At 43.8% G+C, this 15,435-nt stretch overlaps 1 protein-coding gene across 1 annotated transcript in view; it reads left to right on the forward strand.

The window, feature by feature from the left end:
* The first annotated feature begins 8,949 nt into the window (after positions 1-8,949).
* Positions 8,950-15,435, forward strand: part of LOC127016002 (transmembrane protease serine 11A-like) — a 43,201-nt gene continuing 36,715 nt past the window's right edge. The window contains exon 1 of the mRNA XM_050896292.1: positions 8,950-9,113. Coding sequence (XP_050752249.1) covers positions 8,950-9,113 — 164 coding nt within the window. The remainder of the gene's footprint in view (positions 9,114-15,435) is intronic.

Genomic DNA, 15,435 nt, shown 5'->3' on the forward strand with positions numbered 1-15,435 from the left:
TCTTACGCCAGGCTAGAAAAGGCAAACAGCAGGCTTTCGGCATGCTCATAATTAGAAGATCTGGGGGAAACAGACCCTCAGTGATTACAGTCTTAGGATCACAGTGTTGTCCCAATTGAGTACAAGTCAGTTGACATAGTCAATGGCAGTTCAGAGGATCCCCTCTGTACTATGCAGCTTGCTGCAAGTGCTGCCAAACAGAGCAGCAAGCCATCGAGTTAACAGAAGTATTTTGATTACACATCCTGTGATCTGGCTGCTTGCCAGTACAGAGAACCATGCTTTTCTAGAGTCTCACTGGAGGTACTGGAATATTTGGATGCCCAGAGAAGGTCTGTGTGAAAGACAAGGGTCTGCAGCTGTTGTGTTCTATACTTGTGTATATCGGGAAACCTGCCACTTAAAAATTTCTCACAAACTTTTCCTGTGGAATGTTGTGAGCTTCAGAAACAAAACCTGGTGGCTTAATTTCTACATAGGGAGTAAAAAGTGTCAGACTGGTTCCGTAGGTCTGAGCCCAACAAATCTCATTTTAGTCCCTTAAGCAGAACATGGCTTTGAAGTATATTGCTTGTAGAGGAAGCTTAGAAGTGATGTATGACAAGTATATAGGAATTTTTTTCTTGCTGGTAGCAATTGTCTTACCAGGACAGTGAATAACATTTGATCTTCCCCAAGAAAAGCGTTATTACAAGATGCCATGGATTTCCAGTTCCCAAAGCACTTTAGGCTTGGGTTTTCAAAGGGCATAATGGTTTCCCCATCCTGCTGGATTTCATTGTAACTTGGAAACTTAATATTTGTAGGCTTGCAAATCCCAGCTATCTCACTGGTTCTCCAAAACAGGTAAGTAGATGTCCAAAAAATTTATTTTGCATCTGTGAACTTTCCAGTTGTGCTTATTTTGGGTACAAAATTAGAAAGCCTTAAGCATTTTGCTCTGTATCAAGGGCTGCAGTAAATATCCTTCTCCAAAATGGTGCGCACAAGGCTGAAAAAGTGAACTCATCATTTGCTTAAGGAGCTACCAGTTCTGAGCATCTACTTGGAGAGATACAGTACCTGATCCACCTTAATGCTGAGTGCCAGCACTGTGCAGCCAGGAGGAGTGGGGCTGAAGAGGACCTGACATCTACATGGTGTATGTTTTGGGAGCCTGTATTTTGGACTGCCTTGTGGAGTTTTCCTGATAGCAGCTGGAACAAGTATTCTGATCCGGTTTCTTCTGGAAGCAATGTAGTTTACATGCTCTGAGGCCTCTTGATGCAAAGCAGTATAAATGAGGACTGTCAAGAAGAGCGCTTGAAAGAGCACCCCTCATCCACTGGGAATGTTGGTGCAGGTGGACGATGGGTCTGAATTCCTTACTCTAAAACTACACTGATGTCAGCATTGTCTGGCTTTTCCTGAGGGAAATTATGGAAACCTGAAGCACTGTAGGCAGTGAAAACATTTTATTTGGTTTAGGTGGCCTAGCAGATTTGTATTTCTGTTAAGCTGCAGTCTCACCTATTTATGAAGCCACAAGCTTAATCTTAGCCATGTTTTCATAGGAATTAACATCTTCACTCAAGGCAGAATGGGATGTATCTAACTATACAATCATACATGACACACAGGAATGTAATTTATATGTAAATTTAATAAAACCTGTTAAAAATTTGCCTTCTGTTTCATGTACTTATTCATTTCCTGCATTATGGTAAGCAACTGTAAGATAGGGACTCCTGTTTTAGAATGTGTTACACTGATCCTATACCATGTATTTCTGTGCTGGCTTTTATGTAGTCTTAACTATCTGGTTTTATTGACTTGTTAGAAGAGCATAACTGTTAGAAGAGCAAAACGCCATCCAGACGTGGACAGAATTTACCCACCTGGCCAGAGGTTACCCAAATTTGTGTGCATGCAAACAGGTCTCGTGTCAGCCACTAGAGGGTGAATCGTATTGTAGAAGAGCCTTAAGTTCTCGGCTGCTGTGGCGCTCTGTTTCAGCGTAATAGAGAGAATCTGGTGGACAAGGCACTGTGTCCGTGTTGCCTTGAAGATGCAGAGATGCTACACGATTGTCTTGCAACGTTTGAGGAGGCTACAGCCGTTCAGCTTTTAGCGTAGGCCTCTGCAGCACTGGGTGAGTTTCAGTCTTTTCCCCCACCAGAAAGTTGGCATCGAATGCTCCCCTTTAAGTATGTTAAGTACAGTGTGCTATGGCTGTGAGCAAGGGGCTGAGCAGGTTTTGCCTGCTTCTCTGCCACACCATAGCCAGACCTTTGTCCTGTGGAAAAGTAGACTGGAAAGGCACATTGTCAGGTGTTGTTGGCATCATGGGTCTATTTTCTGAGCTTGTCAGCCTTCTTTCAAAAAAGATAGCAAAGAGCAGCAGTAATTTTGAGAATCTGATAGGATGGGAGGTTTGCAGTGGCATACAGCTGCTGTTTGCTTTGACTTCCCATTTTGACAACTCCTGATGATTCTTGTAGATCAAAGACATTTACCAGATTTCTTCTTGTCCCTTTCCTGTCAGGATGGGAAACTTGGTACAAACTGCACCATATTCTGAGCCAGAACAGCAAGCTCTTGATGAACAAAACATGCTGGAGTTCATTTATCCTGGTCTATATCCCTAACGGCCGAAGGGATGGTCTTGGAATCTGAGATCATCCGAGAGGGTAAAAAGGAGTGCAACAGCTTTATTGCAGTATTACAGGACATGCCAGGTTGGCTACGGATGGGAAGGTGGCTGTTCCTTTGGAAGAACAGTAGCCCTTTTGTCACATTTTACTGGGTCAAGTGCAATAAAGGGAGTCTTAGAACCTTCTTAAAGGACATAATTTTAACAAATCTGACTTTTATTTTTTTATGGCTTAGAGAAAACTGCTTTTTGCTGAGTTTCTGACAGAGCACATGCTGTGTATGTAACACTTAATTAAAGCATTTATGAGCATTCAGTAGCTGGTAACTGTGCCATGACCCAAGGATATGTTCAGCTGATGTGGTTGTATCTGGCTGGGGGAGCCATGTGGGTGGAGTTTCTGTCAAAGGGTTTGAAGCAAAGAACTGAACAGAAGAATAACTCTCATGTTCTTCTGTATGTGTAGTTGAACTAGGATCTTTCTATGAAACATAACTGTCAATATTTCAGCTTGCTTGGGGTCTTCGATCCATTATTGCTGCAAAGAAAGCTTTTCAAAACTCATCTGGTTAGAATAGTTCAGAAAAGTTCAGAAACAAATACAACAACTGGCAGTTAATCTACTTTATCTTAGGGTAAAGTCTTATTTTTAATTGAACCCATTCTTACATGAGACTTCCTTTTGAAGAATATTTCGTTTGCCATTCATTGCTGATGGCTTTTTCTCAGGTGCAAGTAAATTCTTTCTGTAAAGACAGAGAAAAGGCTTTTGGGAACTTGTTATCCAAAAATGCAATTATTTTCTTTTATGTAAGCTTGAACAGGTCCAAGGAATACGTGGCATGTCTCCAATTCACTTGGTTAGCTACTGAATTCCTTCCTCCCTCCAGTAAACCTGAAAGGTTTGGATATGTAATGATGGAAAGCAGCTCTTGTGCTTTCCATCTTCCAGTTGTGCCACTGGGCAGTCTCTTCCTTGAGGAAGGACTTGCCATTGGCCTAGCATCCAGAGCCTGTTTTAACCACAGATCATTCTTTGTAAGTCAATACAAACAGTCAGCTGCCTGCAATTATCTCACCTTTCTGACATTCCCCAGACTCTTGGGATCACCTGCAGTCTGCAGCCTTTGGAGTCGTGACCCAGACAGTCTGGCACTGTTCTCCAGGCCAGCAGAGATGACCTGCATACCGAGGGGACCTGTTACTGGGATCATTCCTTTCCCAGTGGGCAGACCAGATGGAGGGACTGTACTAGGAAATAATGTCTCCCACGCTAAAGGGTGGTGAGAACATAAGAAAAAACCTTTTTTACTGTGAGAGTGGTTGAGCATTGAAACAGGTTGTCAGGAGAGGTTATGGAGTCTCCATCCTTGGAGATATGCAAAACCCAATTGGACATGATCCTGAGTGCCCTGGTCCAGCTGCCCTTGTTTTGAGCAGGGATTTTGGGCTAGACCATCTCCAGAGTTCCCACCTCAGCTACTCTGTGATTCTGTTCTCCCAAAGTGCCTGGCAGCTTCAGGGAAAGGCACATGGCCATGGTTAAGTGGTAGGTACTGTCTCAGATGAGCTGACTGCCCCTCAACTGTTTCTGTGACAGGTGAATGCACTGGTAGACAACCTAAAGATGACTGACACCTGGTCATGTTCATGCTTGACCCTTAGATGCAGTACCCAGCGCTGTTGTCCCCAACTTGTCTGGCTCTGTTACCATTGATTGAGTAATCAATGAAAACAGCAGGGCACAGAAGGGAAAACAATCCATTCTGTGCCACCTAGGTAGAGAGCAGGTTACACAAGAGTGAGCTCAGCCAGAAGGTCTCACAGGGAGGCAGCAAACCAACTGGGACCCTCATTTGGTACTGAGCAGTCCTGCCTGAAGCATGCAGCATTTTTCTGTCAGAGAGACTCAGCTCCTGAACTGTGGCTGAAAGGACAGCCAGAGTTGAAATGGCTGCAGGATGGAGGTCTTGGGCTTGATTTTCATTATGTTTAATTTAGTCTATGAAGCCTTGAAGGCTAATGCAGTGTACGATAAATCAGGCGATTGCTCACAAGAATCATGTTTAGGATCTTGCATGCTGCTGCAGAGCAAACTGGAACAGATAATAACTGTGGCAGAAAGTATTTCAAAGAGCCAGACTCCATTTGGCTTCCACCAGGCAAGTTAGCTGCTAACCAATAATATGAAATCAAATCCAAGCAAACCATTTTCTGGGGACATAGAGATGTAGGAAAAGTCTTGTTTTGAGTGTGTTGTCTTCCACAGAGCTCTGTGTTAATGCTCCCAGTAAGTCTCTCTAGCAGTTCTGATGTGTGAAACAGTGCTGCTGTTCTTTTGTTTAATTTGAGCTGTTCCTGTAAAGGATTTATTTTTATCTTAATGTGCTTTATTTCTTTGTAGGCCTAGTCCAATTCATATAAAGATCTGTCTCTTTGGAGATGCTGTGTATCTTGACTGGGAGCAGAGGATTTGTGCAGTGGATGTAGAGAGCAGCTTGTTAGCTTGATTGCTAGGCAACACCTGGAAGAAAATGCAAGCTGGCCTGTTTCACTGTACCAAGTAGCAGCTCTGGCTGAGCAGCTGCAGAGGACAGGTACATGTGTGCTACCATTTTGCCTCAAATGGGGCGACAGGCTATGAATTCTTTTTTAATGACTCTGGCAGTGGGGGACTTCTGTTGTAAGGGTGTTGTCAGTATTCTGGGCTGGCCTATCTGGCTGCAACTCAGACGGGTGTAACAGTTTCTGTTACAAGGGCCTGGAAAGAGGGACTATTTGGAAACCAACTAGGGCATGATCTAGCATACTTCAGAGCTTGAGGCCATTGCTATAGCGTCCGAGAGCCTCCGCACGTTCAGTAGCTCAAAGCTGCATGGGCATGTAATGAAATCTGGCCCCAAGTGACTTTTCAAGGCTCAAAATAAAGGACCTGGCTTCTCTCCCAGCCCTGACATTGTCTCTGGAGAATCATTCTATCCTGTTAGTGGATTTTTCTGGTTTTGTTTTTCTACTTATCAGTTATTAAAAGCCATGGCTGGGAGTTTCATGTGGCAAAGGAAAGCATGGGATAATAAACTGGTGACCTTTTTTGTCAAAAGAGTAAAGTGTAGCATGTCCACAGCTGAAGTTAAAAAGTATAAAGAAATGGAGCTCATTTAGAGCTTCCCCTGAATTTTGAAGGCCAAATGCAAGATGCCTTCGTATTTTTCAGGAGGGGGAGGCCTGAAGCCATAACTGAGCTGTCAAGCTGTGCTGATGGAAAATGAGTGGACTTGTCCTAGGGAAGGATTTCATTGTAGTGTACCAGTTTGGTCTTACCAGATGCTCACAGAATCACAGGGTAATTTAGATTGGGAGGGATGTACAGAGGTCATGTTGTCGAACCCCCTGCTCAAAGCAGGTCTAATTAGTTCAGGTTTTTTAAGGCCATGCTGTTTAACAGCACTTCTGTCAGTTCTGTTAAATATCACTGTCAAGAACATTTACTTCTCAGTTTAAAAGTAATGACTGACCGCTGTCTTTGCTCTAAAATTCGTGGCCCGGGTTGAGTAACTGGTAGATAATTATGTGAAACATCTTTGCTTGTAAATTCCGAAGATGTTATTGCTATGGGGCTGGCCAATGGTCTTCTCTAAAGGCGTTCTTTGTCTTTACAGCCAGGGAGCCGATGTAAGTATGCAAACATAAACCAAGGTAGCCTATTATTACCATTCTTAGGCAAGCTGTCTGTCTGACTGGCTGGGCTGACTTTGCAGGGTTAAATGGAGAGAATGGTCATTACATCGTTTTACACTTTCATTCACAAAAATCCTGTGCACCCATGTTCTCGGATTTCCACCCCACACTTTGAGAGCTAGTTTCCGTACTGCTTCCTTAGTATTAACCAAAAAGGTTAGTAATTGCCTTAGCTTACTGAATAACCCCGTAATACCAAGCACTTTGCAACTTGCCAATTTATTGTGAGGAAAATTGCTCCTTAATGATTGTTTCTTCTTGGCCTGTCTATACCATTGTTCCTGGGGGACAGGTATGTGTAAATTGATTTTGCATAATCTGACAAGGCAAGTGTATTCCTCCAACTGTTTTCTAGGACAGTTCCTTTAAATGGTTAATTAATTTGAAAACAAAAGCGACCTACTTCAATTTTTACTAGGCAGATTGCAAAAAATTCTTGATTGTAAGGAAATCAAATCATGTTTTTGGAATATCTCTATTGTTCGTGCTCTGGAGTAACAGGAAGGTCTGTTCTAGTGTGCTCTGAAAGTTACCAGAAGTTCATTCATCTGTTGTCCAAGATCCTTCCTTTAGCACTACCTCCTGAGACCCTTTGCAACCTGGTGTTCTTCTAATGAATGCTCTTCGTCTCCATGAAATCTTGTTGTAGAGCACAAGATCTCAGGTAACTTTTGTCTCAAACTCTAGCTGTTTGCTAAAACCTACTTCTGCTGGAATATGTTTTTTTTACCTGACCCAGGTGGGTAGAGCTGGCCTTTGAACTTCTGGGCACATCAGGGAAAATTCTGTGCATCTTACAGGGTGAACACTTCAAGGGCCACCTTTTCCCGGTGTGCTTGGCCTGGGTACTCAGGGCACCTGATTAGTAGTCTCTAAATACTAATGAAGAAATTAATGTTAGTAACCCACTAACAACGCTGCCAACTTTTATCTCTGTGAGTAGACCACTATGCACAGCCTCAGCCTGACCATTCTGGGCAGAAATTGTTATGTGCTTCTTTGCGTTACATCCCAAAATTAATTAAGCTTTTTCTATTCTAGGAGTGTGTTTTGTCAAGATGACAGGTTTTGTGATCACAATATTAAAAAAGGGAAAAAAAATTAAACCAAGGAATTCTAAGGTATTTTCTTGACTCCTGAATTGAATTGGTTTGTAATCGATCTCCAGCACTCCATTGAGTGCCAGAGTTCCTGTGGGTGTGCGTGTGTTTCTGGGTGGAGCAGGGATTTCCTTTGTGCGCAAACTTTTTTGAGTTTTACTTATCTTGAAAAAGAAAATAGCAGGGCTGGGGGAGAAGGGGAAGGGAATGCCCAGGGAGGGTATTAGTACTTGACAGGTAACTGTGTATTCACTCAGTAAAGCCCCACGTAAGGTAGGTAACTGCAACAATGCCCTTTCTATAGGGAGCTAGGAGAAGCCAAAAAAAGCAATTGATTTGATCAAAGCAAAGGAAGAAATCAATGATAGAGAAATAGGAGATGCCATGCAGCAGTGCTCAGCTTTTCCCCCTGTCCTAAAAATGGGCTGTCCAGACACTTGCTTCTATAATTGCATTGAAGTGCCTGTGAATGGGCATCTTTGGGGAAAGACTGAAAAGGACTTGGCATGATGAGGTGAAATTTTCCTCTTGCTGGTTTTGTTTGTTTGTTTGTTTGTCTTTTTTTTTGTTTTTTAGGTTTGTTTCCCCCCCCCCCCCTCTGCTGAGGTTCTTTCTGGAAGATAATAAGTGTTCCCATAAAAATGACAGTGAAATCTTGAGAATTCATTGGAAAACCAAATGCTTCAAACATTTTGGCACAAGTCCAAGCGCATCAAAGACCTGAAACCAGAAGTTTGGTTTCTGGTAATTTTCCTTTTTGGTTTGGGATTTTAGATGCAAGTGCAGAATTTCTCACTAGAGAATATCCATTTTTCCCCTTTCCAGCTGGCTCTGAAGAATCATATTTGTGCGGGGAGAAGGGAATTCCAAGGAGATCAGTTGCCCTTTTCACAGAGTAAGCATTTTCCACAGGCGGGGTTATGCCAACCATTAAATGACTAACATGTAATTAGGAGGCTGGATACTTATAGTTGTCATGTCCTTGATGCCAAGGGAGTCCAGGACAGCTGTGGAGGAGTCAGCACCAAGGGAGATCAGGCTTGGCTGACCAAGTCATTTATGTTTTTGTGTTCGGCCTTTGTGTTGGCTATCTCAGGAGGCAAGTGACTTAGCGTTGCGGACAGTGTGGTGCCTCTCCCGACCTGGTTTTACAGTAAGTGTACAGTAGAAGGTGCTGCTGCTCAGGAGAAGGCCCGCCGTAGGGATACAAGTTGGACAGAAAGGGAGTGCTGTGCTGGAAAAGGGAAATCTCACGCACTTCCTGTTCTTCTGCTGTGGTGAAGAACAAGTCTTCTTGCCTGGGCTGGTTTATCTTCTCTGTCCATCTCTGCCTGGGGAGCTCTTTGATGCGCAGCTGATCCGAAGGTTACAGTCTCCTTATCAACTCCATGCTTACCTCTGTTTGTTTTTATTCTGAAGTTCGCTCCCTCATTTTGCAATAACCCACAGAGTGCTGGGTGTTGCGCCAGCCGTGCTTCAATGAAGGATCTTCATTCAACACCTTTCCCTTCCCGTCACACCAGTCAATGCGACTCCTGTGTTTTCCAGCAGCATTCACTACACAGTCCAGACTTTAGTCGAGCCTTGGTTGGCGGTCAGAAAGGCTACCAGACCTACCGGGACCTACCATGGGATCTTCAGAAGTAAGTGGCATGTTTTAACTTCAGCAAGTCTGATTTGGAGGTGTAATGGTGGTAAAGGATACTGTCTATGGGACAGCTTTAGGACTTCAAGGCCATATATGGATCCAGAAAAGAAAGAAATCTGTCTGTGCTCTTGCCTGACCTTGGACCTCATTGCTCTATCTCTGCCCTTTTCATCCTTTTAGATCTAGGGTACATCATGGATCTGTCTGAAATATGCAGCCTGAAAAGGGGCGATAGACTGAGGGAAAGCTAAACAGTAAGTTGCAGGCTGAAAGGGATGTTTTGGAGGTTGTGGTCTGGATGAAAAGAATAACATATTGCTGGAGTGAGAAATGCAGAAGGAAATCCTTCCCTAGCATGGCCAGGAGCACAAAGATTTGCTTTCTGTTTAGAAAGATGATGTGATGGCTTAGGTTGACACTTACCTTTCCTCCCTGTGATTGTCTTACCCTGCCCCCAGCAGGCTTTTATTGCAGCAGTGTGGAATCCAGGAAGTTCTTTTGTGTCAAAATTAAATGTTAATAACACAATTTTTGGAAACCATGGGTCTTGGTGAGGTCTAGTTGCAATATTATTTCCCCCAAACCCTGCAAAAGGTCCCAGTTAAATCAGTGGCAGCAGCACAACTATGTAAGGGGAACACTATAGGTGTTCATCATTCCAGTTTTGACCCTAGTACTTTTAAGGAAGAAGCCATGATTTCTAGGGAGTAATGACAAGGTGTTTTGTGTCTGATAGTATTTTGTGCAGTCAGAGATGCTGGATATCCTTAGTTTTGTTTCACTGTAACAATATTTAAGACAGTGCTGGAAAGTTCAGAGTATTTTTACAAAAATAAGTCTCCCAGCTGTGACACTCTACTATGCTCTCTTGGGTCAGAGCGGGGATCTGGTCATAAATGTACAGCGAGCCTCCTAGAATTTGTTGTTTCTGTTTAACACTAGCTTCTGGATTCATGTAGCAATAGGAGATGCTCAGTCTCCCTTGAGTTTGTTTTTTGTTGTTGCCTCAGTGATTGATTAAGCTTAAAAGTATGACCTCAGAAACAAAATCTAAAAGAAGCTGAATTTGTTTTTTTAACACCCTAATGATTTGGCTGGATGGCTGAATTTTTGTGTGTGATTGCTAAAAACTACAATATTAGTCTCCTCTCTGGCATTGTTTTGGGCAAATGGCTGTGGATGATTGCAAGATACTACTTATTTTTTCCATCCTCACTACTTTTAAAAATTGGGGTGTTTTAATAATTTCTGGACATGCTGAAATAGAAACATTGTTTCTGGATTGACAAAACTTCTTTATGCCCACTTAAGTGTTTTTCTCATTTTGTGAGGACAATATAATTTTAGTCAATACAGTGTTGGCTTTGCCAGGAGAAGAGTGAGTTCAGCTTTTGGTTCTGTGCTCCTTAGTAGTACCCTACTCAATACCCAAAGATCCTCTGCCCTGTTTAATATCCATACCTTAAAAGTTTTGCTGCTCTAACTGTCAGGTGAGGAAGAAATCCTCATCAGTTGTGAATACCAGTTTGTGTGTGTTACATGAAGAGGGAAAACTAAGTGAGAGTTCTCTACCTAGCTGTCCTGGTCTATCCCAGCTGAAACCAGGACACTAGCAGAATTAAAAAGCCATTCCTTTTTCTAGTTAGATGTAAATCTAGTTCCCATGTTTTGTTGATATCAACAGTGGTGTAAATAATTTTAATAACAGTGTGCTAGGGGGTAGTTAAACAACATCTGAGTCCAGTTTGGTTGCCTCCTAGTTAGGAAAGGATTTAGTTGTTTAAATAGTTGTTTAGATTATTATAAAATCTAAAGTACGGTAGGGGAAATCTGTGTTGGTTAATTAAATATTTACACGTTTGGGAAGGGATGGAGACTGCTTGGTCTTAATCAAAGACCCTGTGTAGCCTGTTAAATGTCCAGAGTTCTTTGCTGGGCAGGGATGTAGATCTGAGCATGGAGCTGTAAGCCTTGCTGTTTGAGCTCATCATGCTGTCTCTTAGAAGAGCAGTGCTTCAGTCTCAGCTTTACCCAGTTCCAAGATGCCTCTTTTCACAACATTTCAAGCTAAGTTGGAACATGTGCTCCATAAAATCCTTCAAGAAGCAAAGCTGCTAAGGAAAACTGGGTGGAGTAGAGAGCCTTGCTGGTCTTGTCCCTCCTCTGTTGTGCTGTGTCCTGCAGTCTGGGAAGCAAATGCAGTGTCCTACCCGCAACTTCCTCATGAGGATCTTGTGCCCTGGCAGGGTGAGGTACAGTGTAGCTGGTGGTGTATATGGTAGTCTAAAAGTGAATATGTGGGTGGAAATGCAGTGCCACTTGCACCAATTTGTCATGCAGTAGGTGGGCAAAATGAGCGTAAATTACAGACTGCTGAGGTGTAGCAGGAAATGGATACCAGCCCTGGTGCAAGGACACTCATGTCCCATTGGCATTAATGGGAGTTAACCTTGATTATTGCAGGAGGCAGATGTGGTTCCTGCACGGTACCAAACAGAAATGTATTCTGTTCAGTTTGCCCCAGAGTAGATCCTGATTCCAGGAAACCCTAGTGAAATACTTTTAATTCTGGTACACACCACACCTGATTTGACTCGTATGGAGTTGATACCATTTGTGTTTCCTTGCCACATTCACTCAGTTCCTGACCATTTTAGACAGGAAAACCAGAATGAGAAAGGACCTCCTCCTGAGCCTTAAAATCTAGTTGTCTTCATTAACTGAGCAAGCCCCAGTGTAAAACCAGCAGCTTTTCTGGTTCCTCTTAGAAGGTGTTGCAGAAGTGCCTCACTTTATTAATTTTTTCACAGACAGTTTTATGATTGGGCATTTTGGGTCATGTGGTGGGTTGACCATGGCTGGATGCCAGGTGCCCACCAAAGCTGCTCTCACTCCCTTCCTGAGCTGGACGGGAGAGAAAATATATCAAAAGGCTCATGGGTCGAGATAAGGACAGGGAGATCACTCAGCACTTACCATCACAGGCAAAACAGACTTGACTTGGCGGGGGGGGGGGGGGGAATTTAATTTATTACCAGTCAAATCAGAGTAGGATGATGAGAAATAAACCCAAATCTTAAAAACACCTTCCCCCCACCCCTCCCTTCTTCCCAAGTTCTCTACCTCCTCCCCCCCAGTGGTACAGGGGGACGGGGAGTGGGGGTTTGGGTCAGTTCATCACACATTGTCTCTGCCGCTCCTTCCTCCTCAGGGCAAGGACTCCTCACACTCTTCCCCTGCTCCAGTGTGGGGTCCCTCCCCGGGAGACAGTCCTCCACGAACTTCTCCAACGTGAGTCCTTCCCATGGGCTGCAGTTCTTCACGAACTGCTCCAGCATGGGTCCCATCCACGGGGTGCAGTCCTTCAGGAACAGACTGCTCCAGCGTGGGTCCCCCACGGGGTCACAAGTCCTGCCAGCAAACCTGCTCCAGCGTGGGCTCCTCTCTCCATGGGTCCACAGGTCCTGCCAGGAGCCTGCTCCAGCGCAGGCTTCCCATGGGGTCACAGCCTCCTTTGGGCACATCCACCTGCTCCGGTGTGGGGTCCTCCACGGGCTGCAGGTGGATATCTGCTCCACCGTTAACCTCCATGGGCTGCAGGGGGACAGCCTGCCTCACCATGGTCTTCATCAGGGGCTGCAGGGGAATTGCTGCTCTGGTGCCTGGAGCACCTCCTCCCCCTCCTTCTTCACTGACCTTGGTGTCTGCAGAGTTGTTTCTCTCACATATTCTCACTCCTCTCTTTGCCTACAGTTGCCCACTTGCGCAGCAACTTTTTCCCCTTCTTAAATATGTTATCACAGAGGTGCTACCACCATCGCTGATGGGCTCAGCCTTGGCCAGCGGCGGGTCCAACTTGGTGGCGGCTGGCATTGGTTCTATGGGACATAGGGGAAGCTTCTAGCAGCTTCTCAGAGAAGCCACTCCTGTAGCCCCCCCCCCCCCCCCCCCCCCCCCCCCCCCCCCCCCAAACCTTGCCACACAAACCCAATACAGGTCAGCATAAGCTTTTAAAATCAAATTCTGCTTCTATCCCATACTCCATGTCTGTATTTCTGGTTGCACAGAGATCTTCATTCCGAATGAAGTCGAGCTAATACAAAGATTGGGATGGCTTAATTTGACATGCTTCTGATACAAGACAATCTGAAAACTTCATGTGGTCTGTGGACAGATTTGGTGATAACAGGGGGACAGATTTCATATAGAACTGAACATGGGAATTGTCCAGTTTCTCTGCCACTGGAGAATTGCCTGGGGTTTCCGAGTCTCAGCTGAACCTCTTGTCTAAGGAGCCTTCTCTAATTTCAGCAGCATTTCTCCCATGAAGAAATTTTGTCCATCTCTGTTCAGTGAAAATACATTGCTAGATTACAGCATCTCACTGTTTACCCAGCCTAGCAATTGTTTATTATATATAAAGTATAAAATATGGAAAAACTTCTTATTCAGTCAGAAATGTCAGCTTCCAAACTACAGGAAAAGCTGGATACTCTTGGGCGAGATTCTCAGTGGATATAAGCTGTCACAGATGCACACGAACTATCACAAAGGCAGAAGGGCTGATCTTTTGTACCAGACTTGCAGAACTCTTCAGGAGTGATGTAAGTATGGTTGTTTTACAGTAACATTTCATATACCAGTAAAGAGATTTATTTCAGTAAACAGATTAAAACACCATCACTGTCCTATTATGTGTTTATTTATAAATTAGAATTATTGCTAAGGCTGATAGTGGTTTTAATCAATTTTTTTCTCAAAGCACCTTAGTAAGGGAGAAGTACCACACGTATTCTAAAATTGTGGAGAAAATTTGTCTGTCTAAGCACGCCTCTCTTATAGGACTAAAAACAAAGGACATTTAATAGCCTACAAGAGATCATCTCTAGGTGACTGTTTTGGGTTTGGCTGTTAGGCTGTCCTGTCAGCACCTTTCTCGAGCAGACACTGTCAGTGCGTGCATGCCAAAGCAGAGCCTGTGTTCTCTTTCATGGTGCATGCTGACTTAGCTAGACAGTCTCTGATATGAAGCTCGCTGCAGGTAATGGAGGGGTTCCCAAAGGTGTCAGAGCGTGCTTTCTGCCCTGGTGAAGAAGACCTTTGAGGCTTTTCCTCTGAAGCAGGTGGTCTGACTCATAGAAGGCAGTTTTGATTCTGCTTCTTTGCAAGAAGTGAGTCTAAATTCCAATAGATAAAAGACACTCTTATTTCTTTTGTAAACTAACTTTCAAGCTGCAGTAAGACAAATGCATGCATGATTTATTTAATGTGATGTTTGATACGTTTATTGCATGGCACCCTTAAAAAAAACAAGTTAGGATATTAGGTAAGATTTTTAATTTTTCTTTGATACTGACTTTTTTTCCCCCGATACTCTTCTATTACTAAAAGTCAACAGACATAATAAGCTGTGTCCTTATTTCTGCCTTGTAAAATGCATAAGGGGAGGGATCGCTCAGGCTCTGCGTTTATTGGTGTGAGGTCCTTGTTGAGGAAGGGGTTCCTTGGGGGCTTCTCTGCTCATGGTGCGGGGGGGGAACCCAAGTACAGAATGCAGGGCTCCACCTACCACCACTCAGGAAAGATCTCAGTATTTCTAGGAAAATGCCAGCTGAACGCCAGTTGAAAAAGCCAAGACAGCGTTAGGAATTATTAGGAAACAAAGAGAGGACAACCAAGTAAAATTGTTATGTCACTGGGCAATTTTATATCAGTTTTTGTTGTTTCTCTTTGTCAGCAAATATTTCACTCCTCTTCCTAATCGGACAAATCTTAATCTGAGACTTGGCAGTCTTCTGCTGAGAGACAAAATCCGGTCCCTGATTGCCGTGTATTTAAGATTACTGTATGGGCATGGTTGTCTGGGAAAGAGCAGAGTCTCTGGGGTAGAGGGGAGGACCATGTAGGCTGCAGGCAGAAGGGACCCCGACAGAAAGCCCACTGAGGTCAGTGGGAGGCTTTCAGCTGGTATTTGGTTCAGGCTTAAAATCCCCATTTCTACTCTGGAGGATTTCAGTGACCTTCTCAGCTGGAGTGTTTTTAATCCTGCTGTGCATTTCTAGGTTATGCTCCCGGTTCCCTTTCTGAGCAGATAGTTCCCAAGGAGTTAGCAGGGACTGCTTGACTCTTGATCTGAGAAAATAAATTCCCACTGTTGAACTTCTATGAGCTCTCTGCAGAGTATTCAGGCTCTGATGGGTCATCATGTGGATCGAAGCTGTTTCAGTTCTGGGATAGTTACTTCTCTTGTGTGTATTGAATCACTGTAAGTACTGTCCAACTTTACACAATGGGACGTGTTGTCACATGAAATAATT

This window comes from Gymnogyps californianus, chromosome 4, assembly GCF_018139145.2.
Source record: "Gymnogyps californianus isolate 813 chromosome 4, ASM1813914v2, whole genome shotgun sequence".
Classification (NCBI taxonomy): Eukaryota; Metazoa; Chordata; class Aves; order Accipitriformes; family Cathartidae; genus Gymnogyps; species Gymnogyps californianus.